Source organism: Cetorhinus maximus, chromosome 1, assembly GCF_964194155.1.
Source record: "Cetorhinus maximus chromosome 1, sCetMax3.hap1.1, whole genome shotgun sequence".
Classification (NCBI taxonomy): Eukaryota; Metazoa; Chordata; class Chondrichthyes; order Lamniformes; family Cetorhinidae; genus Cetorhinus; species Cetorhinus maximus.
Genome location: NC_135879.1, coordinates 221,812,593 through 221,835,051, shown reverse-complemented (window position 1 = coordinate 221,835,051; position 22,459 = coordinate 221,812,593). Strand labels below are relative to the sequence as shown.

Below are 22,459 nucleotides of genomic sequence, written 5' to 3'. Positions count from 1 at the left end.
TAACCTGGGATACCATTGTCTGCGTGTCCGCAACTTCTTGAGTTATGCCCATGGCGAGTGCTGTCACTCTGATAGGAAAGACCAGGTTGCAGAATTACCCTGACCCCAGCCTGGTAATGATGATTGTTTTTGAAAAGTTTGTTTTTGATGTGACACCAGTATGGTGCACAGCTGAGTTACCGAGACAAGGAAGGTCTCAAGTTTGAACTCCAAACTGTGCTGAGTTAGCTAGATTATGGACCACTGCAATTAGCCTCTGCTTGGTTATGTGGGCAGCAAATTGTAGAGTTGGTTTTTAATTTGCTCTTGGGATGTGCATGACAATGGCATGGCTGCCTTTATTGCCCACCGCACTACACGGAAACAGGTCGGTCTCTTTTGATGTGTATCCTTCACACAAACAGAAGGCCCAATCTCATGTGCCTAGCTCTTCCAATATCCCGGTATTCCCTTTCTCTTAAACTACCTATCCAACCTATTTTTAAATGTAAACGTGGGCCTGAACTTTTCCCTTGTTGGGTACGTGCAATCGGTGGGCCCGGGTGTGCGCGGGAAACGTGCCCCTGACTGTGATTGGCTACCGACAGCGATTTCATGCTGGCTGGCCAATTAACGGCTCAGCGCTGCCGGGGTTAGGGCGGGAAGAGGGCGGGCGATGACGTCACTGTGGGCGTGGGTGAGCACTTTGAGAGAGCTCCCTGAAGGCAGACAGCTGCCTTAGGGAGCTGCAGTCCTACAAATAATAAAAGAAAGCACAAAAGAGCTGCAAAAATATGTCCATGCTGCACAATCAAGCACCTGAAATCGTACCTCACAAAAATGCTGTCCCCAGATATTTCTTTTTATTTCCTAACGGAGACATCATCCTGTCCTTTGATGAGGTTTCATCAAAAATGTAAAGGCCGCCTGGCTGATTCACCTGTCAGCCAACCATAAGGTTGGACGGGCCATGAAAAATCAGACAATTGCCACATTAATGGGCTTAATTGTCGGTGGACGCACTTCTGACTGCCATGCGCGCCCGGAGCGAAATACCGTGCGAGTGCGCGATGATGTCAGAACGCTCGCCTGACGTCATGTCACACAATTTTACGCCCGTTCAGGTTGGATGCACGCCCGTAAAATTCTGGCCATGGTCTTTGCTTCAATCACTAACTTTGTACATACCACAGCCTTACAACCCTCTTTGTAAAAATGTTTTTCCTGTTGTCTGCCTTAAATCTCTTACATTTAATCCATGTCCCCTCATTCTAGATCACTCAACCGCTAGGTTCAGTTCATTTCTCTCTACTCTGCCCCATCAAATTATTATTTTAAACACATCTGTAAAATCATTGCTCAATCTTCTTGGCCCTAATAGAAACCCTGTACACTGATGTAGATTTATGCCATTTGAGATATATATGTGCGCTTTCAAATGTGGCTATCTTCCTTCATGTGCTATCCTCCCGACTGTCAAAAGCATTAAAAGAAGGGCAATCGGACTTCTTCCGATGTGGAGTTAAATGCTCATGAGCACCTACCCTCACTATCAGCAACTATTCTCTAAACTCAAGAGGAACCCGATTATATAATTATGTGACCCCTAAATGAATGAATTAGCTTAGACATACCTGGACCTCAGCAGCAGCAGAACAATATTTTGGGTGTTACATTTTCTAATGGTACTGTTATGATACAACAGTGTATCACCTCGCTTACCATTTTTAATGCCACAGGAGATGTACTAGTGTCCTTAAGAGAGTGTGTTAAATTACAATAGGCAACTCAAAACATGTTAATCTCCCTTTGGCCACTCAACCAACTGCTCTTTCCCTTGATCCTTAGGTCCGCCACAGATTTCTGCAAGAGTGATCAACCGACAGACAGTGAGGTTAGGTCGAACGATCAAGTTGCCGTGCCCAGTAGAGGGTGACCCCCCACCATTGACCATGTGGACAAAAGATGGCCGCACCATTCACAGTGGCTGGACCCGATTTCGAGTCCTGCGCCAGGGTCTGAAAATCAAAGAAGTGGAAGCTGAAGATGCTGGGACATACATCTGCAAGGCTACTAATGGTTTTGGCAGCATTAACCTCAACTATACCCTCATCGTGATTAGTAAGTACTGAGTAAGACAGGAAGCTGCTTTGTTTTTTGTTCTGCTCCATCTAATTCAGGTGTCCTCTGAGCTCCATTAAGCAGGATTGATGCATTTCTTTTCCATCTGTCTATTCCTTATAGGCCAGTTAAACTAAGCTCCATTATCCTGGGCTTTGGGGTTAATTGTTTCACAGATGCTAGTCAAAGACATCGTGGGTTCTATTTATCACAGAGCATTGGGAGAACTGTCCGCCTTAAAGTCAGGTTTTTCTAGTGGACATTCTTCATTTAGGCCTCAAGTACCCAAGTACAAGTTAGACCAATAAACCTGTACAAAGTGCACTGTTCTGCACCATGGAGTTACCACTTCCTTTCGCGTGAGAAGGAATAGTTGCAAATAGCTGAGTAAATAAAGCAGTCAGGCCCGAGAATTATAAATTATAATGTTTTCTGTTTGATTCTTCTTTCTCTATATTTTTATGATTGGGCTGTTTCAAGCCAAGTCGCTCAGAAATCCACATGTGCAGTCTCCATTCGCCCACTACTGAGTGCACATTGCCTCCCTGTTGGGCCACATCTCACAGGCAACAGGCAAGGTTTGTACTTCTGGAGTTTAAAAAACTAAAGCTGTCAGGCTACCAGTGGTGGTGGTTCGTTGCAATTCATTCAGGGAGTCTGAGTTGCTGTGGCAACATGCACTTTTACATCCATGATTTAGCATCTGGAGCTATGGATAGTGATGAGAAAGGCTCCAGTGTTCTTTCCATCAGATGACTGACTAGGAATCTCTCCTGCTCTTACCACCAGCCATTGGCATGTGTTGGAAAGGTTTGCAGATTGATACACAACCTGTTTGGCTACATTATGAACGCTTCTGCCTTGGCCATCAAGTTCTTAGGTGGAACTCAAATCTGGAGCTTCTGGCCCAGAGGCAGGGACGCTACCCACTACGCCACAAGACCTCCTCAGGCTACCAGTACAGGGCTCTAATAAGCTTCCTATTACTGGCCCAGCTAGGATCATCTTACTTGTCAGGCCATTGGTTTGCTTTGCCGGTTTGTCCAATTGGCTCTAGCTGCCATGATGGATGTAGCAAATCACTCTTGGAGACTGATAGATATGTAGTTAGTTTGTCAAGAGTATTTATGGCCTTACAGGATTCTGGTTGGAGCAGGAATTCCAGACCACTTAAGAAAAACATAAATAGCTGATAATATCCCTGTGTGCTAGGCCATGTAGTCCCTGAATAAGTTCTTGAATTAGCTTAACAAAGAACAAATCTTTGGATCCTTCTATCAAAAGAATCCAACAGTTCACAACAGAGGATCACCTTAAGGAAGGTTGTTCTGTGAACCCTTGTAGCCCATAGTAAGCATTTTGCAACTGGTTGCAGAACTAGTATGGAGTTATAGTAGTGGGATGACTCAAACCCAGGGACAAATTTTCCTATTCTTGGTCCCTGGGTAATATCCATTACCCATGCGCAAAGGTCAGGCAAAGAAGCTTTTTGTTCACATTTCTGGGGGTTTTTAGGTTGTGCGGGGGAGGGGCGCAGAAAGAAACTGGGCTTGTCCCTCCAATAATAACAAACTCAGCATTATGTAAATGATGTAGTTGAGTGTTCATAGATCTTTTCTCTCACTTTCCTTTACTTATATTGGCCAGATTCCTTTATTATGGGTCTCCCAACAATGATACTGTGGGGCCTTAGGACTGTGTCCCCTACATAAGGCACAAGTTGTATTTTAAGCCAGAAACCTTTGGCTATTGTTACCCAAAAGCAGCCACAAAACCCCAAGCCACCACTGGCCCTCCCGTTGTACTAACCTGTCTTCTGGCACCCAGCCTTATTGAGGAGGGTAGGCATGTATCTGAGGTACCCCCAGGCTACATTGACGGACACCAAAACTGACCGCAGTTTGGCCTGAACAGGCACAGCATATATAGGGCACACAGAGCCTTTCCTGGTGCCAGACCAAATGGTGAGGGATGAAAATGAGCCTGCAGGACCTCCTGAAATTGACCTCCAATGCGGAAAATTAAACATTTCCATTGAAAATGGCTAATTTTACTTTCAACAAATCTGCCTCATTAATACTTACCTATGATCTAGGAAGGAAACACTGAAATTAAGGGGAATATTTTGATAACTCTTTTACGATGCAACAACAAAGGAATATAATTGCTTCATTAGAAAGTTATGGGTGAATTTTTCCCATTGTATTTGCAATTAAGCTGTTCAATGGCATTACAATCTACGATGCAAAAAACATCTCAGGAACACAAATGTTGGGCAGAATTTTTCGCTGAGTGGGCGGGCGCACACCCGACTCGCTTGAGTGTAAAATAGCGTGTGATGACGTAGGGCCAGTGTCTTGGTGTCATCACCTACTCGCTTGATATTTCAGTCGGCAGGCGCACGCGGGTGTCAGAGCCCCGCCCGCCATCAATTACGAGGCCAATTAAGGCCATTAAAATGAAATTAAGGTAGATTTTACGTTGCCCATGAGATTTTGCGCTCGTCGCACGGGCAAAACAGGCAGGCGGGCAGCCAACATTTTGCAAAAGCTCACGCAAAGTTGGGATAAAAAGGATCAGCAGTTTTGGAGATAGTTTGCTGCTGGTTGCTTATTGGTACTTGGCAGCTCCATCTCAGAGCGAGTACGTGCTGATGAATCTGAGGGAGAACAAGGACATATCATGAGTGATAGTCATTACACTGTCACTGTGCATGCTAGGCACCCTGGTGAGACAATGGAGATCTGCATCATGGTGCCATCGTCTTTCAATGATCAATGGGGACTCTAGGTTTGAGGCTCCCACCAATGAAGAGACTACACTGGAATGGTCACACAATACAAACTCTCACCTCTGTGCACTGCGCTCTTACCTTCGTCTGACTCCCCTGCCTCTCCAAGCCAGGTTGCACGGGGTGTGTGCTGACTCTCCAGCTCAAGGGCATCCTGCTCGAACCTGGTCAGCAGCAGCAGGTTGGGCGGGCCTCCACCTGTACGTGCCCTCTCCGATTGGTTATGGCTCATCTTCTCCTGAAAGGACAGAGGAACAGTGATTAGTCTACTCTCTACTTGCAGCGCCATTGCAGCCTGGCCAACTGAGGCTGAGGAACACCTTACGGGGCACATCCGAGTTGTGGCCCTCGAGCCACAAGGCACTTAGTCCAAGCAGCCAGGGCTCACCCCCTTGTCCAGCTCTGGCATCATTGACAGTTGGCACTCAAACTCTAGCACCACTGAGGTCGACAAGAGGATGGCCAGTCCTTAATACTTCTGCACACTGACCTGTGCCAACACGGTACTCATCCTTCCTGAGCGCAGCAGGTCATTGAACCTCTTCCAGCACTGCACCCATGTGCGCTGCACCATGTCATGGCTGCTCACCAGGGCGGCAACCTTCTCCCATTCCCTCTTTGTGAGGTGCGGTGGCCTCCTCCTCCCATCTTTGGGGACAAGGTTGTCACTCCTAGCAGCCACCTCCTCCAGGAGAACCGCGATGTACTCATCTGAAAAGCAGGGGGCCAAGTGCCCACCCGAACTGCCCACCCGCCTGGCGTCTCCAGCCACACTCGACTCCATCATTTGAGTTTGCTAATGCAGAACCGATGTTCTTCCTTTCTGAGGCTGCCTGGGCCGTTTTTAAACCGGCCGCCGGGTCCCCATTGGACCTGGCGGCCAACAGGCCCCTGCCCCTGCTTGGCCCTTCCTGACCAGCGTGGAGCCGCGTTTCACGCTGGGCGGGCTTTGATTGTCCCGTCAGTGTGAAATCGCGGTCGGGGGGGCCGATCGTGAGCAACAGCCCGTTTCCCGGCCTTGCCCGCCTGCCGAACTCATAATTCTGCCCGTTGTTGTTAAGGTGGTTGCTTTAAACCTTGGGACAAAGTGTCAATAATAAAAAATGGTGCTGCACACTTCCAGATCCCCATCGTGAGGAAAATGACCTTTACACATGGTGGAAAACTGAGCTGCATCATAGTTGGAAACAAGTGATTTTGTTTTTTCAATCAAGTAGCTGCTCATGTGTACAAGTTGGAGGAACTCTTGCTAAATGGTGCATCTTGTGTAACGTCAGGCACCCAAGGGTTAGTGGGGAACACTCATGTTGGAATGGGGAGTCGCACTTCAATATTCTCCCTGCAACGAGTAAATGGAAAGTGATTTGAAATAGCCAAATTTGTGCTTTAATCCCTCAATTAAAGGAGAACCTCGTGGTTTGCAAAAATGTTAAACCAGTTTTCAAAAGCTTTTAGGATATTGTGCTTCAAATCTTGTGCATAAACTGGTCAATTTGGATTACTGAAATTGGCTAACATCCATATAAACCACAACGTTTGCGTACAAGATTTACTATTTAACCACTCCAATTAATTCTGATCACCGAGATTACAGTCGATTCCCACCAATGACACAACCAACAAATTTTAATAAGGTTCCTTGAGCTGCAGTAAATTTCTGCTGGGATTAAGAGCTGCTGATCTAAGTGACTGTAATCTTCTCTGTTTAAACTGCCCTCGAGGCTATGCTACCTGCAACCTTGAGTATTTGTCCCTGCTGAGTGGTTTGTTAACATTCGTGAGGCTCTGTTACTGACATGGCCTGGAACGGCTGATATCTTCTGTCCAGCTGACTTAATTTTACTCACTGTTTGGAAATCGGGGAGAACTCCTTGCAGAGTTGCTCTAGGGGAATAATTATAATTTCAAAATTTAGCTATGTCATATTCAATTTTTCATTTGTTCGGTGATCGATTGTGCATGTCTGTTGATTGTTTTTTTATTCTGTCTTGCTGTTGGTCAAGCCTGGGTGTGGTTAGAGAAACAGAAACTAAACTGAATCAAGCAGCTGGAAGCATGAGAGAGCAGACATGTTAAAAAGCACTTGAATAAAAACGCCTGTTCAGACATAGCTCTGCAAATGTCCAAGGTACAAAACACAACAGCTTATTCTCCAAGGCCCGAGAAATGAAACAAGGAACAACATCTGACCTTTAAACATGGTGGTCTTAGATTTCCAACAAGCACCATGTTTAAGATGTCACAATGTACACTAGAAGGGGAATTATAGATCCAGTTTACAAATATGTTGAACTAAAGCGCTTATCAAATGTTTATTTATTTAACCATCAATCTATCTCACATACATATTTAGTCATCCACAATCAATGACTTATTGAAGAATGATCAATTTGACTTTTTAGGCATTTTGTAACAGATGCTTTTAGAATATATCAAAGTACTCCTTAGCTGCTGAATTTATTCCATATGTTGAGATGTTGGAGAGGTTCTCTGCAGATCTTTGTCCAGTTCATGAAGCTCTGCTCAGTTTAAATAAGTAAGGTACTAGTAGTTGTCTTTTTCCAATATGTAATATGTATATTATCTTTTAAAGTCATCTTGACTCTACCAATTTTTTCCCCCACTTAAACTATTCATTCGTGCTGGGGTGTCTGCGGGTGCTGGTAGTTCCTCGGGGTTTTGTCCAAGTGGTTATCCTACAGGTGAGATGACAGGCATGATAAATCAGGTCCTGCTCTTCTCCAGCATTCATGCTCACTTTGACATAAACACACCTTTTAAATGTCTTTACTGTATAGCGATCAACAACTAAAGCCCAAATCTTCCAGTCTCTGGATCGTCAGAGATGGGGCATCGGTTTGGAGGTGTGCATCAGGACCCCGCGGGAAGTCCTGACACACAGGTATACGTGGAAACTGCCCGGGAAGTTTAAACATCCGATGGGCTGATTTGCGCTGACCAGCACCCTCTGTGAATGTCTCCAATCCTGAGCTCGGGGTATAGACTTGTCCCAGATATGTGGGACTTACCTACATACTTACCCAGGAAATGTTAGACAGTTTAATACCTGGTTTAACTCAGTGGTTAGCCAGTGTAACTCAACTAAGCAACACAAGCGACTGCCCCAATCACACTTCCCATCCTGAGCTGACCCGACTACCTCCCTGGCCACAGCCTGTCCACCCGACTACCCATCCAACCAGCAGACTACCGCTCCACCCAGCCGACTAACCCCTGACCCAACTAACCCCGTCCGACCCCCACTTTGGGGGATCACTCCACGTGATATCAAGAAATGGCTGAAGGCACTGGATACTGCAAAGGCTATGGGCCCTGACAACATTCCGGCAATAATACTGAAGACTTGTGCTTCAGAATGTGCCACACCCCTAGCCAGGTTGTTCCAGTACAGCTACAACACTGGCATCTACCCGGCAATATAGAAAATTGTCCAGGTATGTCCCATTCATAAAAAGCAGGACAAATCCAACCAGGCTAATTACCACCTCACCAGTCTACTCTCAATCACCAGCAAAGTGATGGAAGGGGTCATCAACAGTGCAATCAAGCAGCATTTGCTTAGCAATAACCTGCTCACAGGCACTCAGTTTGGGTTCCGCCAGGGCCACTCAACTCCTGACCTCTTTACAGCCTTGGCTCAAACATGGACAAAAGAGCTGAACTCCAGAGGTGAGGTGAGAGTGACTGCCCTTGACATCAAGGCAGCATTTGACTGAGTGTGGCACCAAGGAGCCCTAGCAAAACTGGAGTCAATGGGAATCAGGGGGAAAACTCTCCACTGGTTGGAGTCATACCTAGCACAAAGGAAAATGGTTGTGGTTGCTGGAGGTTAATCATCTTAGTTCCAGGACATCAGTGCAGGAGTTCCTCAGGGTAATGTCCTAGGCCCAACCATCTTCAGCTACTTCATCAATGACCTTCCTTCCATCAAAAGGTCAGAAGTGGGGATGTTCACTGATGATTGTACAATATTCAGCACCATTCGTGACTCCTCAGATACTGAACCAGTCCTTGTCCAAATACAGCAAGACCTGGACAATTTCCAGGCTTGGGTTGACAAGTGGCAAGTAACATTTGTGCCATACAAGTACCAGGCAATGACCATCTCCAACAACAGAGAACCTAATATTTCTCAAATAGCAATCATAATATGATTGATCTCAATGTAATGTTTGAAAGGGACAAATGTGAAACACGTTTACACCACTAAAGGGCAAGGATAAATAAAAAAGTAATGGGATAAATTAAAAGACAAGGGATAATAAAAGAAAAAAATAACATAAATACAAAATCTAGCACAGTTCCTGGTAAATAGGAGAGATACAAAGAAACACAAGAGGTGAAAAAACAAATAATGAACATGGCCAGACATCTCACAGAAGGGGGTCATTTCCCCTATCGCTTTTGCTTCTTTTACCAATTACTCTAAATCTGTGCCCTCTCATCCTCTATCCTTTCACCAGTGGGAACTGCTTCTCTCTATCTACTCTGTCTAGACCCCTCATGATTTTGAACATCTCTATCAAATCTCCTCTCAGTCTTCTCTTCTCGAAGGCCAGCTTCTCCAATCTAACCATGTAACTGAGGTGCCTCATCCCTGATCATTAAAATTCCATGGGAAGCTATGGAAAATAAGCAAAAAGAATAATGGAGGGCAGCCTTTTATATCCAGAAACGAGATTGCAAGGGGGCAAATGTTATGCTACAGCGATACAAAAACCTGATAAGACCACACCCAGAATACTGTGAGTAATTCTAAGTACCGGGAAAGATATATTGGCCTTGGAGAGTCAGCAGTGTAATTTTGCTGGACTGATACCTGAACTTGAAGGGTTAATTGCGAGGATGAATTACGCAAACTAGGATTGTATTCTATGGAATTTAAAAGTTTAATGGGTGATTTGATCAAAGCTTTCATGATATTAAGAGGAACTGTTAGGTTAAAAATTAGAGTCAGGCCTTTCAGAAATGAAGACAGGAAACACTTCTACCTGCAAAGGGCAATTTGTACTGGGTCAGTTGTTAATTTTAAATCTGTGATTGATTTTTTTTTGTTAACCAAGTGTATTGAGAGATAAGGAACAAAGGTAAGTATTTGGACACAGTTAGGTCACAGATCAGCCATGATCTCATATTGAATGTCAGAGCAACCTTGATGGGCTAAATGACCTATTCCTGTCCTCCTGTTCCTATGTGCAGACACGATGGGCCGAATGGCCACCTCCTCTGCTGTAACAATTTTGTGATTCTGTGATTCAAAAGATAGTTAATCAACTGTAAAATGATTTGACTAATGCTGAAAAAAGAAACATGCTGTCAAAGTTTTTGGTCTTGCACTCATCAGTTCAGAATCACAAGAATACCAAATTTCAAAGGGAACAACAATTTATACTGCATGAGAAAGGGATGCTGATTGGTTGGCAAGTGGTCTCCGATTGGTAGAGGCATTGCCATGGTGAATGCACCAGGGAACAGTTGTCCCCCAAGCTTTTGTTTATTTGTTCATTCTGTTTACAAGGACAGGGCGCTGCTTATGAATAGATGTTGCTTCTAATTTGGGACATCCTAAAGTTGTGAAAAATTCTATTTGAATGCAAGTCTGTTTGTCTTTCTTCCTCTATTTATTCAGCAATACCATCACATACATAACTCAATAGTGTTTTCATCCTATGTCCAGACCAGGTGTAATAAACTTGGGGTACCAGGCAGGTTTCTTGTTGGAAACAGTAAACTTTAGTTACAGAGCTCCTGATGAAGCTACATGCTTGAACCAAGACCAAGGTTAGAAAGCTCTGCCCCTTAAATTACCCATGCTTAGGGCTGATTTGTTTGTATAGTCACATGATCCCCACAATGGTATGAAAGGTTTTACTTACAATTACTACATTCCTCCCCTTTTAATTTTGTTTTACCACCCTTATTTACAAAATAACCTATAGCGCATACAAATATATACAGTTCATGCAATTATAAATTTAGTCTTTGAGGAGGTTTTCTGATTCGGGTAGCAACTCTATGACTTGAGATTCTTCCATTGGATCGACTTGACCAGGAACCGCAGCCCCAGGGACATCCTTAGACAATGGCAGTTCAGAATTATTTACTTCAACAGAGACATCAGGTATGTCTATTCTTCATCGATCTGGCACCTCAGGGATCAAAGGTTCAACTTAAATTTAAGGTGGAGTAACTGGTTGTTGGAGTGTCTCAACTTCTGAGCTGATCTGCCAGTTTCCTAACAATCCTGTTTTCCACTTCCACTTTATATGATAAAGGTCCTGTTTCAGAGACGATTATACAGGAACCCATCTCGGTCCAGTTGCAAAATTTCGCACAAAAACTCTCTCTCACAGTAAATTTTCAATCTTTACTGTGAACATCATGATTCACTTTCTGATTACTCTGGTTCTTCTTTACCTTCCCCTTTAAGTTAGGGAATACCAGACTCAATCTTGTACAAAGGCAGCGTTTCATTATCAATTCAGATGGTGTGGAACCAGTAGTTGCATGAGGAGTCTTGCGGTAGTTGAAAAGAAATCTTGAAATTTGTGTTTCTAACGTTGCCTTGGGTAGTTTCTTCATGCCTGTTCTAAATGTTTGTACTGCTCTTTCTGCTAACCCATTGGATGAGGGATGATATGGTGCTGTTCTGACATGTTTAATCCCATTTAGGTTTACGAATCTTTGGAATTCCAAACTAGTGAAAGCAGTACTGTTAGGCCATATACACTAAAATGTTGGCGCAGCTTTTTAATAGTTGCATACGATGTAGGTGATCTCGTTTCATACACATCCATGCACTTTGAATGTGCATCGATGATCACTAAAAACATGGTACCTAAAAATGGACCTACGTAGTCTATATGTAGCCTAACCCAGGGTCGACCAGGCCACTCCCACAGATGCAGTGGAGCTGAAATGGGAAACTTTTGCTGCTGCTGACACTGGAGACAGCGTTTAACCATTTTTTCTATATCACTGTCTGTACTTGGCCACCAGATATAACTTCGTGCAAGCATCTTCATTTTCAAATACCAGGATACACACTATGAAGCTCTGTCAATAGTGGTTCTCTTCTTTGCAAAGGGATGACCACTCTTGCTCCCCACAACAAGATACCATCTTGACAACTTAATTCAGACTTATGAGCATAGAGTGGTTTTAATTCTTCAGAGATTTGTGCATTTGACCATCCTTGCAATACCTGTTCTCAGACTTTTGCTAAAATTGGATCCCGACTTGTCCAATTAGGTAGATTCTTGATTAACAAGTGGGTGAAAGGTTATCGGGGGTAGGCATGAATGTGGGGTTGAGGTTACAATCAGATCAACCATGATCTTATTGGATGGTGGAGCAGGCTCGAAGGGCTGAGTGGCCAACTCCTGCTCCTAAGTCGGATGTTCGTATGTTCGTAATTCTTTAACTGCTTCGCACAGACCGGTGAGGAGTCCAGGAAATTCAATGCAAGTACAGCTTCTTGAGGTACTGGAGCATGTGTAATGCTATCTGGCAAAGGAAGACGATTGAGGGCATTTGCATTTGCTATATGCACAGCCGGATGGTGCATATAAGTGTACTTATATGCCAACAAAATTAAAGCCCATCTTTGAATTCGAGCAGAGGCTATCGGTGGGATTGCTTTATCTTCACTAAACAAACCCAGCAGTAGCTTGTGATCAGACACCATTGTGAAGTGTCGACCATGCAAATTTTGATGGAACTTCTTCACTCCAAATATTACGGATAAGCCCTCTTTTTCAATTTGTGAGTAACCTTTCTTGGCTGTCGGGAGGGTTCTGGAGACGTATGCTACTGGCTTTTAAGGTTTGATTCTGTTTTTAACTTTTTGTGTTTGCCACAGGGTTTTATCTCATCTTTCATTTTGATTTCACAGTCGGCCAAATTACTCTTTGGTGAAATCTTAACTAGGTTCAGTTGAGCTACCCATTTGCACCTTGGAAAGTTCCATGACTTTTCTTTCTAATGCTGCTTTTGTCTCAATCAACTGATCCTTCAGTTCTCTTGTCTATCTTTTGTACCTTTTGGCTTCCTCTTGGACCATGGAACATTGTTGAGTTTTTTCTGCCAACTGTTTCTTCAGTTGGTTCAGGGTGGCACTGTATTCGTTTCACTTCTTTTCATGATTTTCCCATGGGACCAGCTCTGACCTGAGGGATCCTTGCTTCCTGAGAAGGTCCTTCGGTTCTTCTATCTCATTCCAAAATACTCCATCATATTTCCCCGACAACTCAGGATTTCTCCCCGTTCGGACTTGAAAAACTTCTAACCAATTGAATTTAATTTTTTTCAACCAATCATGGCCCAGAGGGCTGGATCCTTCACCTGACAGCAATCACTGACAGCTGGGCTGTCTGTTGCCTGTAGGATACAGGTACAGAGGCGATGCCTTTCACCTGTATTGCCTCTCCAGTGTACGTTTTTAGCTGAGCCATGGTTTGCTCCAATTTCAATGGCTGGGTACCTTCGCTGACATATTTAAAGACGCATTCTCCCCTCACTGTGTTCAATGCCCTTGTGTCATCCTCCATGACCAGAGGCTTCCCATTTATTGAAGGGTAATGGTGATTGGTTCAGTTTTCCTGGCTTTAAGATTGTAAAAGGAATAGATATCAGTCTCAGCAACTTCTGGTTCATCTATATTGGCAACTTCATTTAACTTGGCCTGCTGTCTGAATGGCTGTCTTGACCTTGCCCTGCATTGTTTTATAACATGCCCTTTTTTGTGACAGTAGTGGCATTCTGCATCTTTAAATCTGTAGGTTTCCAGCACATGATTACCCCCACATCAGTAGCACTTAAATTTCTGAATTACTGGTGAGTTGCTTCCAGTATTTCTTTTCATTTTTGGAGCAGTAAGGACCCTCTTCACTGTTGTCTCCCTGGTTTTCGTGCCACACCCGGCAGCAGGTTAGCACCCTAACTGAAGAATGGTGCCATGTTGCACACTCTGCAAAACCTGCGAGTGCCTCTCAGCATTTTCCATTATTAACGCTATCTCCATGGTGTGCTTCAGGTCTATATTAACTTCTGCAAGTAAACGGCACTGAATGGCATAATCGTCTATGCCGCAAACCGAATGATCTCGCAACAGGTCGTTTAGAGTATCTCCGAAGTCACAGTGCTCCGTTAACTGTTATAGCTTTGCGATGTATATAGCGGTCAACTCACTGGGGGCCTTTACTCTAGAGTTGAACTTGAATCTGTGCATGATCACCGATGATTTTGGCTGAACATGTGCCTTCACGAGGTCTATTAGTTCCTGAATGATCTGGAATTTGGCTCATTTGAGGCCATCAGACTATGGATTAGGTTATACGTTCTGCTCCTGTAGACGCTTAGAAGAATTACCTTCTGTTTCTCCTCCGCCGTTAATTTGTTCGCCACAAAGTAGAAACCGAGGTGTTCTATGCACTGAGTCCAGTCTTCGATGGACGAGTCATACGGGTCAATTCTGCTGAAGAGTGGCATGACTGGTTAGTGTACTTTTCTTTCTTCCCTTTAAAATCGAAATACACGAGGTGAGGTGCAGCATCAGAGCTACTTATCCTCGTTGCCAATTTAATAAACTTGGGGTACTGGACAGGTTTCTTGTTAGAACCAGTAAACTTTAGTTGCTGAGCTCCTGATGAAGCTACATGCTTGCACCAAGACCAAGGCTAGAAAGCTCTGCCCCTAAGATTACCAGCGCTTAGGGCTGATTTGTCTGTACAGCCACATGATTCCCACAACAGTGTGAAAAGTTTTACTTAAAATTACTACACCAAGGCACTAATTGAACATGGCCAACTAACCCACCAGCACTCACTGTTGGAGCTGACATGAGGAGAACAAAGAACCAGAGAACTTGTAGTGCTTGTTATCCTTACAGTGCATACAATTTAGGAGGGGGGAAATCTGAAAAGAGACAAAAAAAGGCTTGTTTTAAAAACATGTGTTTAACGCATTGAAAAGATGATAATCTGTTAAACACCCTGAATCTTTTGCCTTCACTCCAGGCCGCTCAGCAGCAAACTATTCAATGGCAAATCCTCCTAGTCATAAAATCACTGTTCATTTGAGTAATTTTTCAGCCTATCCAATGATACATTTGCAGCACCAAATAAACCCTGTCTTACTGTGTCCAGATGGAGCCATGAAGTGGTGTGAAGAATTATCTCCAATGTGAAAAGCCACACAAATAGATTTCATAGCTACATTGTCTGCCAATTGGGACAGTTGAAAAGTCAACTTGACTGTAACAGATTTTGGTCTTCATTCAAAACAGACACACATAAACGGCAGCCAAGTGAGATACAGCTTACTAGTAGTTCAAAGCCAGACGTGCATATAGATACAAACACACTCTCCTAGCTGGCAAAGTACGATCGCTCAAACTAACTCTCCTTCTTCATCACCTGAGAAGTGAAGGCAGACGCAAAATGGTGATTTTTGGCAGCTGATTACTAATCAGGAAATAGATGGCTGTGTTATTTTGGGCCCTTAGGCAAAAGAATGCACTTGCATTTCTACAGCATCTTGTCCTGTCCTTGCCACATTCACAGCCAGGCACTACACATCAGAGACTACACAAACAGAGTTTAAACCACATTTAACAACTCGATGTAAAAATAAAACAGAAAATGCCGCAAGTGCAGGTTGATCCACATCTGAAAGAGAGAGGAAAATGTTTGGCAGAACTTATGATCAGAGGTCCATCATCACAACGAAGCAGAACAAACACAAATCTATGCACACCAGTTACTGGTGATGGTTAGAAGGAATGACTATTTAAGGAGCACCTTTGATTTAAAAAGTCAATCAATTCACTTTACTCCCTGGTTTCTAAAGATTTCTGTTTTATAGGAATATTTTAGAGCAGAGTTATAGCTTTTGAAACAGATTGGACTGGCAATGCTTGTATATAGTTGTAGTTTAGACCAGAATTACAGGTGATCCTTACTTTAGATGGGCATTTCTGTTTTCCAATTATAGTTTAGGTTTAGTTAAAATTTTGACTGGCATGGTTTATAATATGGATGTGAACGTCTGGTTAAATTACGATTTCGGCAAATTGATTGGTTTACAGGAATTATTTAGAGTCTGAATATTTTTTGATAGGAACAGATCTGACTGGATCTATAGGATTTTACAATTGGTTTTGCTATGATGCACATAGATAATTGCTAGTGACAAAGAAACTGCATAAAACCATTTCCATAAAATTCAGCCATGTGTAATATATACCAAAATTCTCTTACCAAGGCATGATGTTTTTAAGACCATAATTTAATCTCATGGGGTTCAAATGACGTTTATAAAGCACTTGATCTTTGCCCTCATGGTTTATAAGGTGACCTGAACCCCACTGTTAGATTAGTGCCTTATAATTACTGCCAGGTATCCATTACTTTCTATAACCTGCCTGTTTTCCTAATAATCAATTGTAGCTTAGCCCTTGATTAACTTGCAGTGGCTGTGTTATGATCAGGAATCTGTCAAGGCGGTCACCGCTTTACACTGATTACGTGGAGGAGCTCACGTGTTGACATCTGCCCTGATTCTCTGCACCAAAAAGATGACCTGAAAACAGACTGGGACTATTCCAGCAAGCTCAACAGTCCATACTATTCGTAAAGAATGACAAATACAAGAGTGACTTCAACAAGATGATCTTATTTTGGCGCTCATTTGGTAATGAGGGGGTTCTTTGTTTTGGTGGTCCATGACATCAAATGAATTAGCTGATTAATGTGCTGATTTGTCATTGATAATGGCATATACCGGAGAATATGGGATCCTAATAGCAACAGAGTTCAGAATTACACCTGTTTATGATTTCGAGGCAAATGAAGAGTTTTCCATTGATGTAAGTGTAAAATGCGATTGTGGATTTTTTTCTCGCACTCTGCATACCTGATAATACACCAGACGGCTGACAAGCTGACATATGGCTGGTGTCAATTTAAGGCATGCAGAACATATGGATCTGTTTATTCCACAATCCTTTGCAGATGCTTGGGAGCAGAAGGCAGCTTGTACATCCGTGTGAATATCAAAGTGTGAGGCTGTCCATTTTTCTGATTGATTTAGGACCCATGCTGTACAAAGCGTCAGCATTTTAGCTTTTTTACCTCACCCCTCTCCTCCTTTCTTCTTTTTGATCTATGTGATGGGGGCAACCTGACTTACTGCATTTTAATAAAAATCTGTCTGCAGTATTGCTGGTGCTTCTGTGCATTGCTCACATTGCAAGCTTCTGGCTTATTTCAAGTAACACATACACCCAGATGAGTTGAGCGTAGAATGCAAAATGCTCAACATGAAGAAGCGTGATGGAGCTGGTTGAGGCTTTAAATAAAATAGGCTAGCCTGTTAAATATTTCTGTGCCTGCAAGACAATAAGCAATCTCCTCTGCAGCTGTGAGCACAGTTGTAGTCACTCTGCACCTTGTCCAGAAATAATACATGTCTAGTAATGGATATTCAAGGGCAAATTCCAGTTTGTCCCAGGTTGGTAAATCCAAACCAAAACCAACAAGAGGTCCTATTCATGTGCGTGATTCATCCTATTCTTGTTAGTCGTTTAGTACAATACATCAGACTTTCCAGGTGACAGTCAGCCTTGGCTCAGTGGGAGCACTCGTGCTGAGATAGAAGGTCATGCATTCAAGCCCCACTCTAGAGATTTGAGCACATAATCTAGACTGACATTTTAGTGGAGGGAGTGCTGCATTGTTGAAGGTGCTTTTTCAAGGAGATCTAAACTGGGGCACCACCTGCTCCATCAGATGGATGTAAAGATTCCATGACACTATCCAAAGAAGAGCAATGGAGTCCTCCTGGCGTTGTGGGCAATATTTATACCTCAACCCGCATCATGAAAACAGATTATCTGGCCAGTTATTCTATTGCTGTTTGTGGATGCTTGCTGTGTACAGATGGACTCCATGTTTCCTTACGTTATAACGCCAGCTATACTCGACAAGTACTACTTGTCACTCTTCCTAAATTTTGACAACATTAATCACACTTCAGGCATCACACTTTAAGTGTCAACAGTATAAAAAGAGAAGGAACAGTTATTTAATGGTTTCTTCTGACATTTTCCTCTGACTTGTCAATTACAAACACCTGCCAACCTGCAAGCTTCCCTAATTGAATGAAATTAACCTGAATGAAATTAACCTGAAATTGGCCTCAGGATGTTTATAGCAATGAGAGGTTGTAGCTTTAAAGTGATGGAGGTGGTTAAACACAGCTCTATACAGTGATACTGTATTTATTACATGGTGGAATGTTCCCACCATTATAAAACAGTATGCCAGGTTATTGACCACTTTTTAAAATTCTTTCATGGGATGTGGGTGTTGCTGGTAAGGCCAGCATTTGTTGCCCATCCCTAATTGGCCTTGAACAGAGTGGCTTGCTAGGTCATTTCAGAGGACAGTTAAGAGTCAATCACATTGCTGTGGGTCTGGAGTCACATGAAGGCCAGAGTGGGTAGGGATGGCAGATTTTCATTCCCAAAGGACAATAGGCATTGGCAAAAACCATCCTTACTTGGAACTATATTGCTATTCCTTCACTGTCCCTGGGTCAAAATCCTGGAACTCCCTCCCTAACAACACTGTTCATGTACCTACATCACATGGGCTGCAACAGTTCAAGCAGGCAGCCCACCATCACCTTCTCAAGGTCGATTAGACGTGGGCAACAAATGCAGTATTTGCAATTTCTATGAAACTTTTATTTTCTGTCTCCTTGACGATCCATAGAGTGTGTTGCATTGAGTTTTGTGCGAAAGCCTTCCCTAAGCTCTTCTTCCTCTCAACTTCTCTCTGCTCCTTGAAAAATCTTCTTGACACTTATTTCTTTAACATTTTGACTGATCAGAACTTTTGGTCTCCCCCTCCTACCCCTTCGAGTCCTGGCTTGGAGCCTGCTTTCTGTTCATGAATCTGTGAAGCACCATGAGCCATCTTTTATGTTAAATGTGCTATAACAATGTAAGTTGTTGTAATAGTAGTACTGTAGTATTAACAATATTTAATGGTAATAGTATGGTCTTCCCAGATTCTGTTTCCACAATGGGATTCCTTCTAATCACTACCATTGTGAGTTCAGTGGAGCGAATTTTCACTCTGACTGAATAGTCATTTTGTGAAGTGGATCATTCGATCCTATTGCAGATCCTGCTCAATTTTCATTCCACTGATTTCCATGGAATGATTTCCACATCGGGTACATGATTCATTCTTTCAGAATAATGAAATCGGCAAATTGCAACTCGCATAATTGAAGTGTGCGCTTCTGATTTCATAAGTTCATGAGTACAATAATTCATTTCATTTTCATGGCTTTAAAACCCTATTATTTCTGAATTTCATTGATGCTTTGTAATTTAATTCATATCCATTTATGTAGAAGTGCTATCCCTAGAGGGCATTCTATTAGAGCAATCAATCTTTACTCCATTAGTTTTATAGAGCAGAATAGACTGATTTAGTTCACAGATTGCTATCGTGTTTTCCAACATATATATAAAATCTATAGCATGTTTTTTGCATACTTCATTGCCACAACTAATGCAATAAAATAATTACAAATGTTACATTGTGGTATAGTATATAATTTAATATAGCCAGCATGTGGTAATGCAGTTTATATTATAATACAATTAGTGCATATTACAATGTACAATGGAGTATAAATACCTGACATAGACAAGTTGGGCCAAATGGCCTGTTTCTCTGCTGTAAATAATTTGTAATAAGTTGAAGCTGGGACATGATTTCAGGGGTTTGTGGTCTGCTACCTTCTACAAAAAGCCAGATTTCACGGATGCGTTTAGATGGTGAACCTAGATAGTAGTCGGCTTGATTCGAGGGTACACACTGGCCTAGAAATTTGATTGTGCAGTGCCCATTTCTTTAGGCGAGAAACGGGCACTGATGGATCCAATGTGGCATGCGCCATGCATGTGCTCATTTTGGGCTACAGGTGCCCGCACGCTATATTACTTGGGATGCACAGGGTGGGTGTAGAGAGGATGTTTCCTCTTGTGGGAGAATCTAGAACTAGGGGTCACTGTTTAAAAATAAGAGGTCACTCATTTAAAACAGGGATGAAGAGAATTTTCTTCTCTCAGAGGGTTGCGTCTTTGGAATTCTCTTCCTCAAAATGTGGTAGAAGCAGAGCCTCTGAATATTTTTAAGGCAGAGCTAGGTAGATTCCTGATTAACAAGGGGGTGAAAGGATATCGGGGGTAGGCAGGAATGTGGGGTTGAGGTTACATTCAGATCAGCCATGATCTTATTGAATGGTGGAGCAGGCTTGAGGGGCCGAGTGGCCTACTTCCTGCTCCTAATTCATATGTTCTGGTGTATGACTATGCAAATTGGGGACCTAATATCTGTTTTGGGCCCCTTTGGGAAATTAGTCTGCTCCTGGTCCCAGCATGCTGCAGTCAGATTTTCAGCCCATCCACCCAGCCCGCCTTACCTGGACAGCTCCTCAAATTGTGCCAATGGAAGAATTTCTGCCCATCAATAATATTTAAATTAGGAGATGTCTCCTGATTCTGGATGCCCCCGAGGGGTCAGAGATGTGAGGTGAGAGTGACTGCACCTGACATCAAGGCTGCATTTGACCGAGTGTGGCATCAAGGAGAACTAGCAAAACTGGAGTCAATGGGAATCAGGGGAAAAACTCTCCACTGGTTGGAGTCATACCTAGCACAAAGGAAGATGGTAGTGGTTGTTGGAGGTCAGTCATCTCAACTTCAAGACATCACTGCAAGTGTTCCCCAGGGCAGTGTCCTGGGCCCAATCATCTTCAGATGTTTCATCAATGACCTTCCTTCCATTATAAGATCAGAAGTTCACTGATGATTGCCCAGTTTTCAGCACCGTTTGCGACTCCTCAGAAACTGAAGCCGTCCATATGCAAATGCAGCAAGACCTGGCCAATATCCAGACTTGGGCTGACAAGTGGCAAGTAGCATTCACACCATATAAGTGCCAGGCAATGACCATCTCCGGCAAGAGGGAACCCAACCATCACCCCTTGATGTTCAATGACATTACCATCTCTGAATCCCCCACTATCAAAGTGGGGGTTGCCATTGGCCAGAAACTGAACTGAACTAGCCATATAAATACTGTGGCTACAAAGGCAGGTGAGAGGCTAGGAATCGTGTGGTGAATAACTCACCTCCTGACTCCGCAAAGCCTGTCCACCATCTACAAGGCACAAGTCAGGAGTGTGATGGAATACTTCCCACTTGCCTGGATGAGTGCAGCTCCCATAACACTCAAGAAGTTTGACACCATCCAGGACAAAGCAGCCCACTTGATTGGCACCACATCCACAAACATTCACTCCGTCCACCACCGATGTAAAGTAGCAGCAATGTGTACCATCTACAAGGTGCACTGCAGGAATTCACCAAGGCTGCTTAGACAGCACTTTCCAAACACACGACCACTACCACCTAGAAGGACAAGGGCAGCAGACATAAGGGAACACCACAAACTGGAAGTTCCCTTCCAATTCACTCACCATCCTGACTTGGAAATATATCGCCGTTCCTTCACTGTCACTGGGTCAAGATCCTGGAACTCCCTCCCTCGCAGCACTGTGGGTGCACCTACACCACATGGACTGCAGCTCAAGAAGGCAGCTCACCACCACCTTCTCAAGGGCAACTAGGGCTGGGCAATTAATGCTGGCCCAGCCAGCGAAGCCCATATCCCCTGAATGAATAAAAAAAAATGGAGGGTTCCAGTAGGCATGTCCTTGTACATACACAGGGTTCAAAGAACCACGGATTCATAGAAGCATAGCATTTTAGAACAGTTACATTTCAGAAGGAGACTATTCAGCCCATCGTGTCCATGCCGGCTCTCTGCTACTCAACTAGCCCCACAAAACCACCTCCTCCCCATGTACCTGCAATTTTTTCTCTTCAGATAATTATCCGAATCCCATTTTTAAAGCTAGGATTGAACCTGCGTCCACCACACTTCCAGGCAGTGCATTCAGATCCTAGCCACTTGCTACATCAAAGGGAAAAAGCCTTATGTTGCCTTTCGTGCTTTTGCCATACGCATTACATCAGTTTCCTGACCCTTCTACCAATGGGAATGGTTTTCTCCCTATCTCCTCTGTCCAGACCTTTCATGACTTTAAACTCTATCAAATCTCCTCTCAATTTTCTCTTCCCTAAGGAGAACAGCCATAGCTTCTCCAATCTATCTACATAACTGAAATCCCTCATCCCTGAAACCATTCTCGTGAATCTTTTCTGCACCATCTCTAATGCCTTCATATTCTTCCTAAAGCGTGGTGCTCAGAATTAGATACAATACTCCAGTTGAAACCAAACTAGTGTTTTATAAAGGTTCATCGTAAATTCCTTACTTTTATACTCTATTCCTTCCTTTATAAAGCTCAGGATCCTGTATGCCTTATTAATTGCTCGCTCAACCTGCTCTGCTGCCTTCAATGACTCATGCACATATACCCCCCAGGCCTTTCTGCATCTTC

General features: G+C 43.3%; 1 protein-coding gene across 3 annotated transcripts in view; it reads left to right on the top strand.

Annotated features, from left to right (window-relative positions):
* LOC144687491 (fibroblast growth factor receptor-like 1) overlaps positions 1-22,459 on the top strand; it is a 352,123-nt gene that overhangs the window by 138,525 nt on the left and 191,139 nt on the right. For all 3 annotated transcript variants that reach the window (XM_078553729.1, XM_078553722.1, XM_078553713.1), the window contains exon 3: positions 1,828-2,100. In XM_078553729.1, the coding sequence (XP_078409855.1) occupies positions 1,828-2,100 (273 nt within the window). The remainder of the gene's footprint in view (positions 1-1,827; positions 2,101-22,459) is intronic.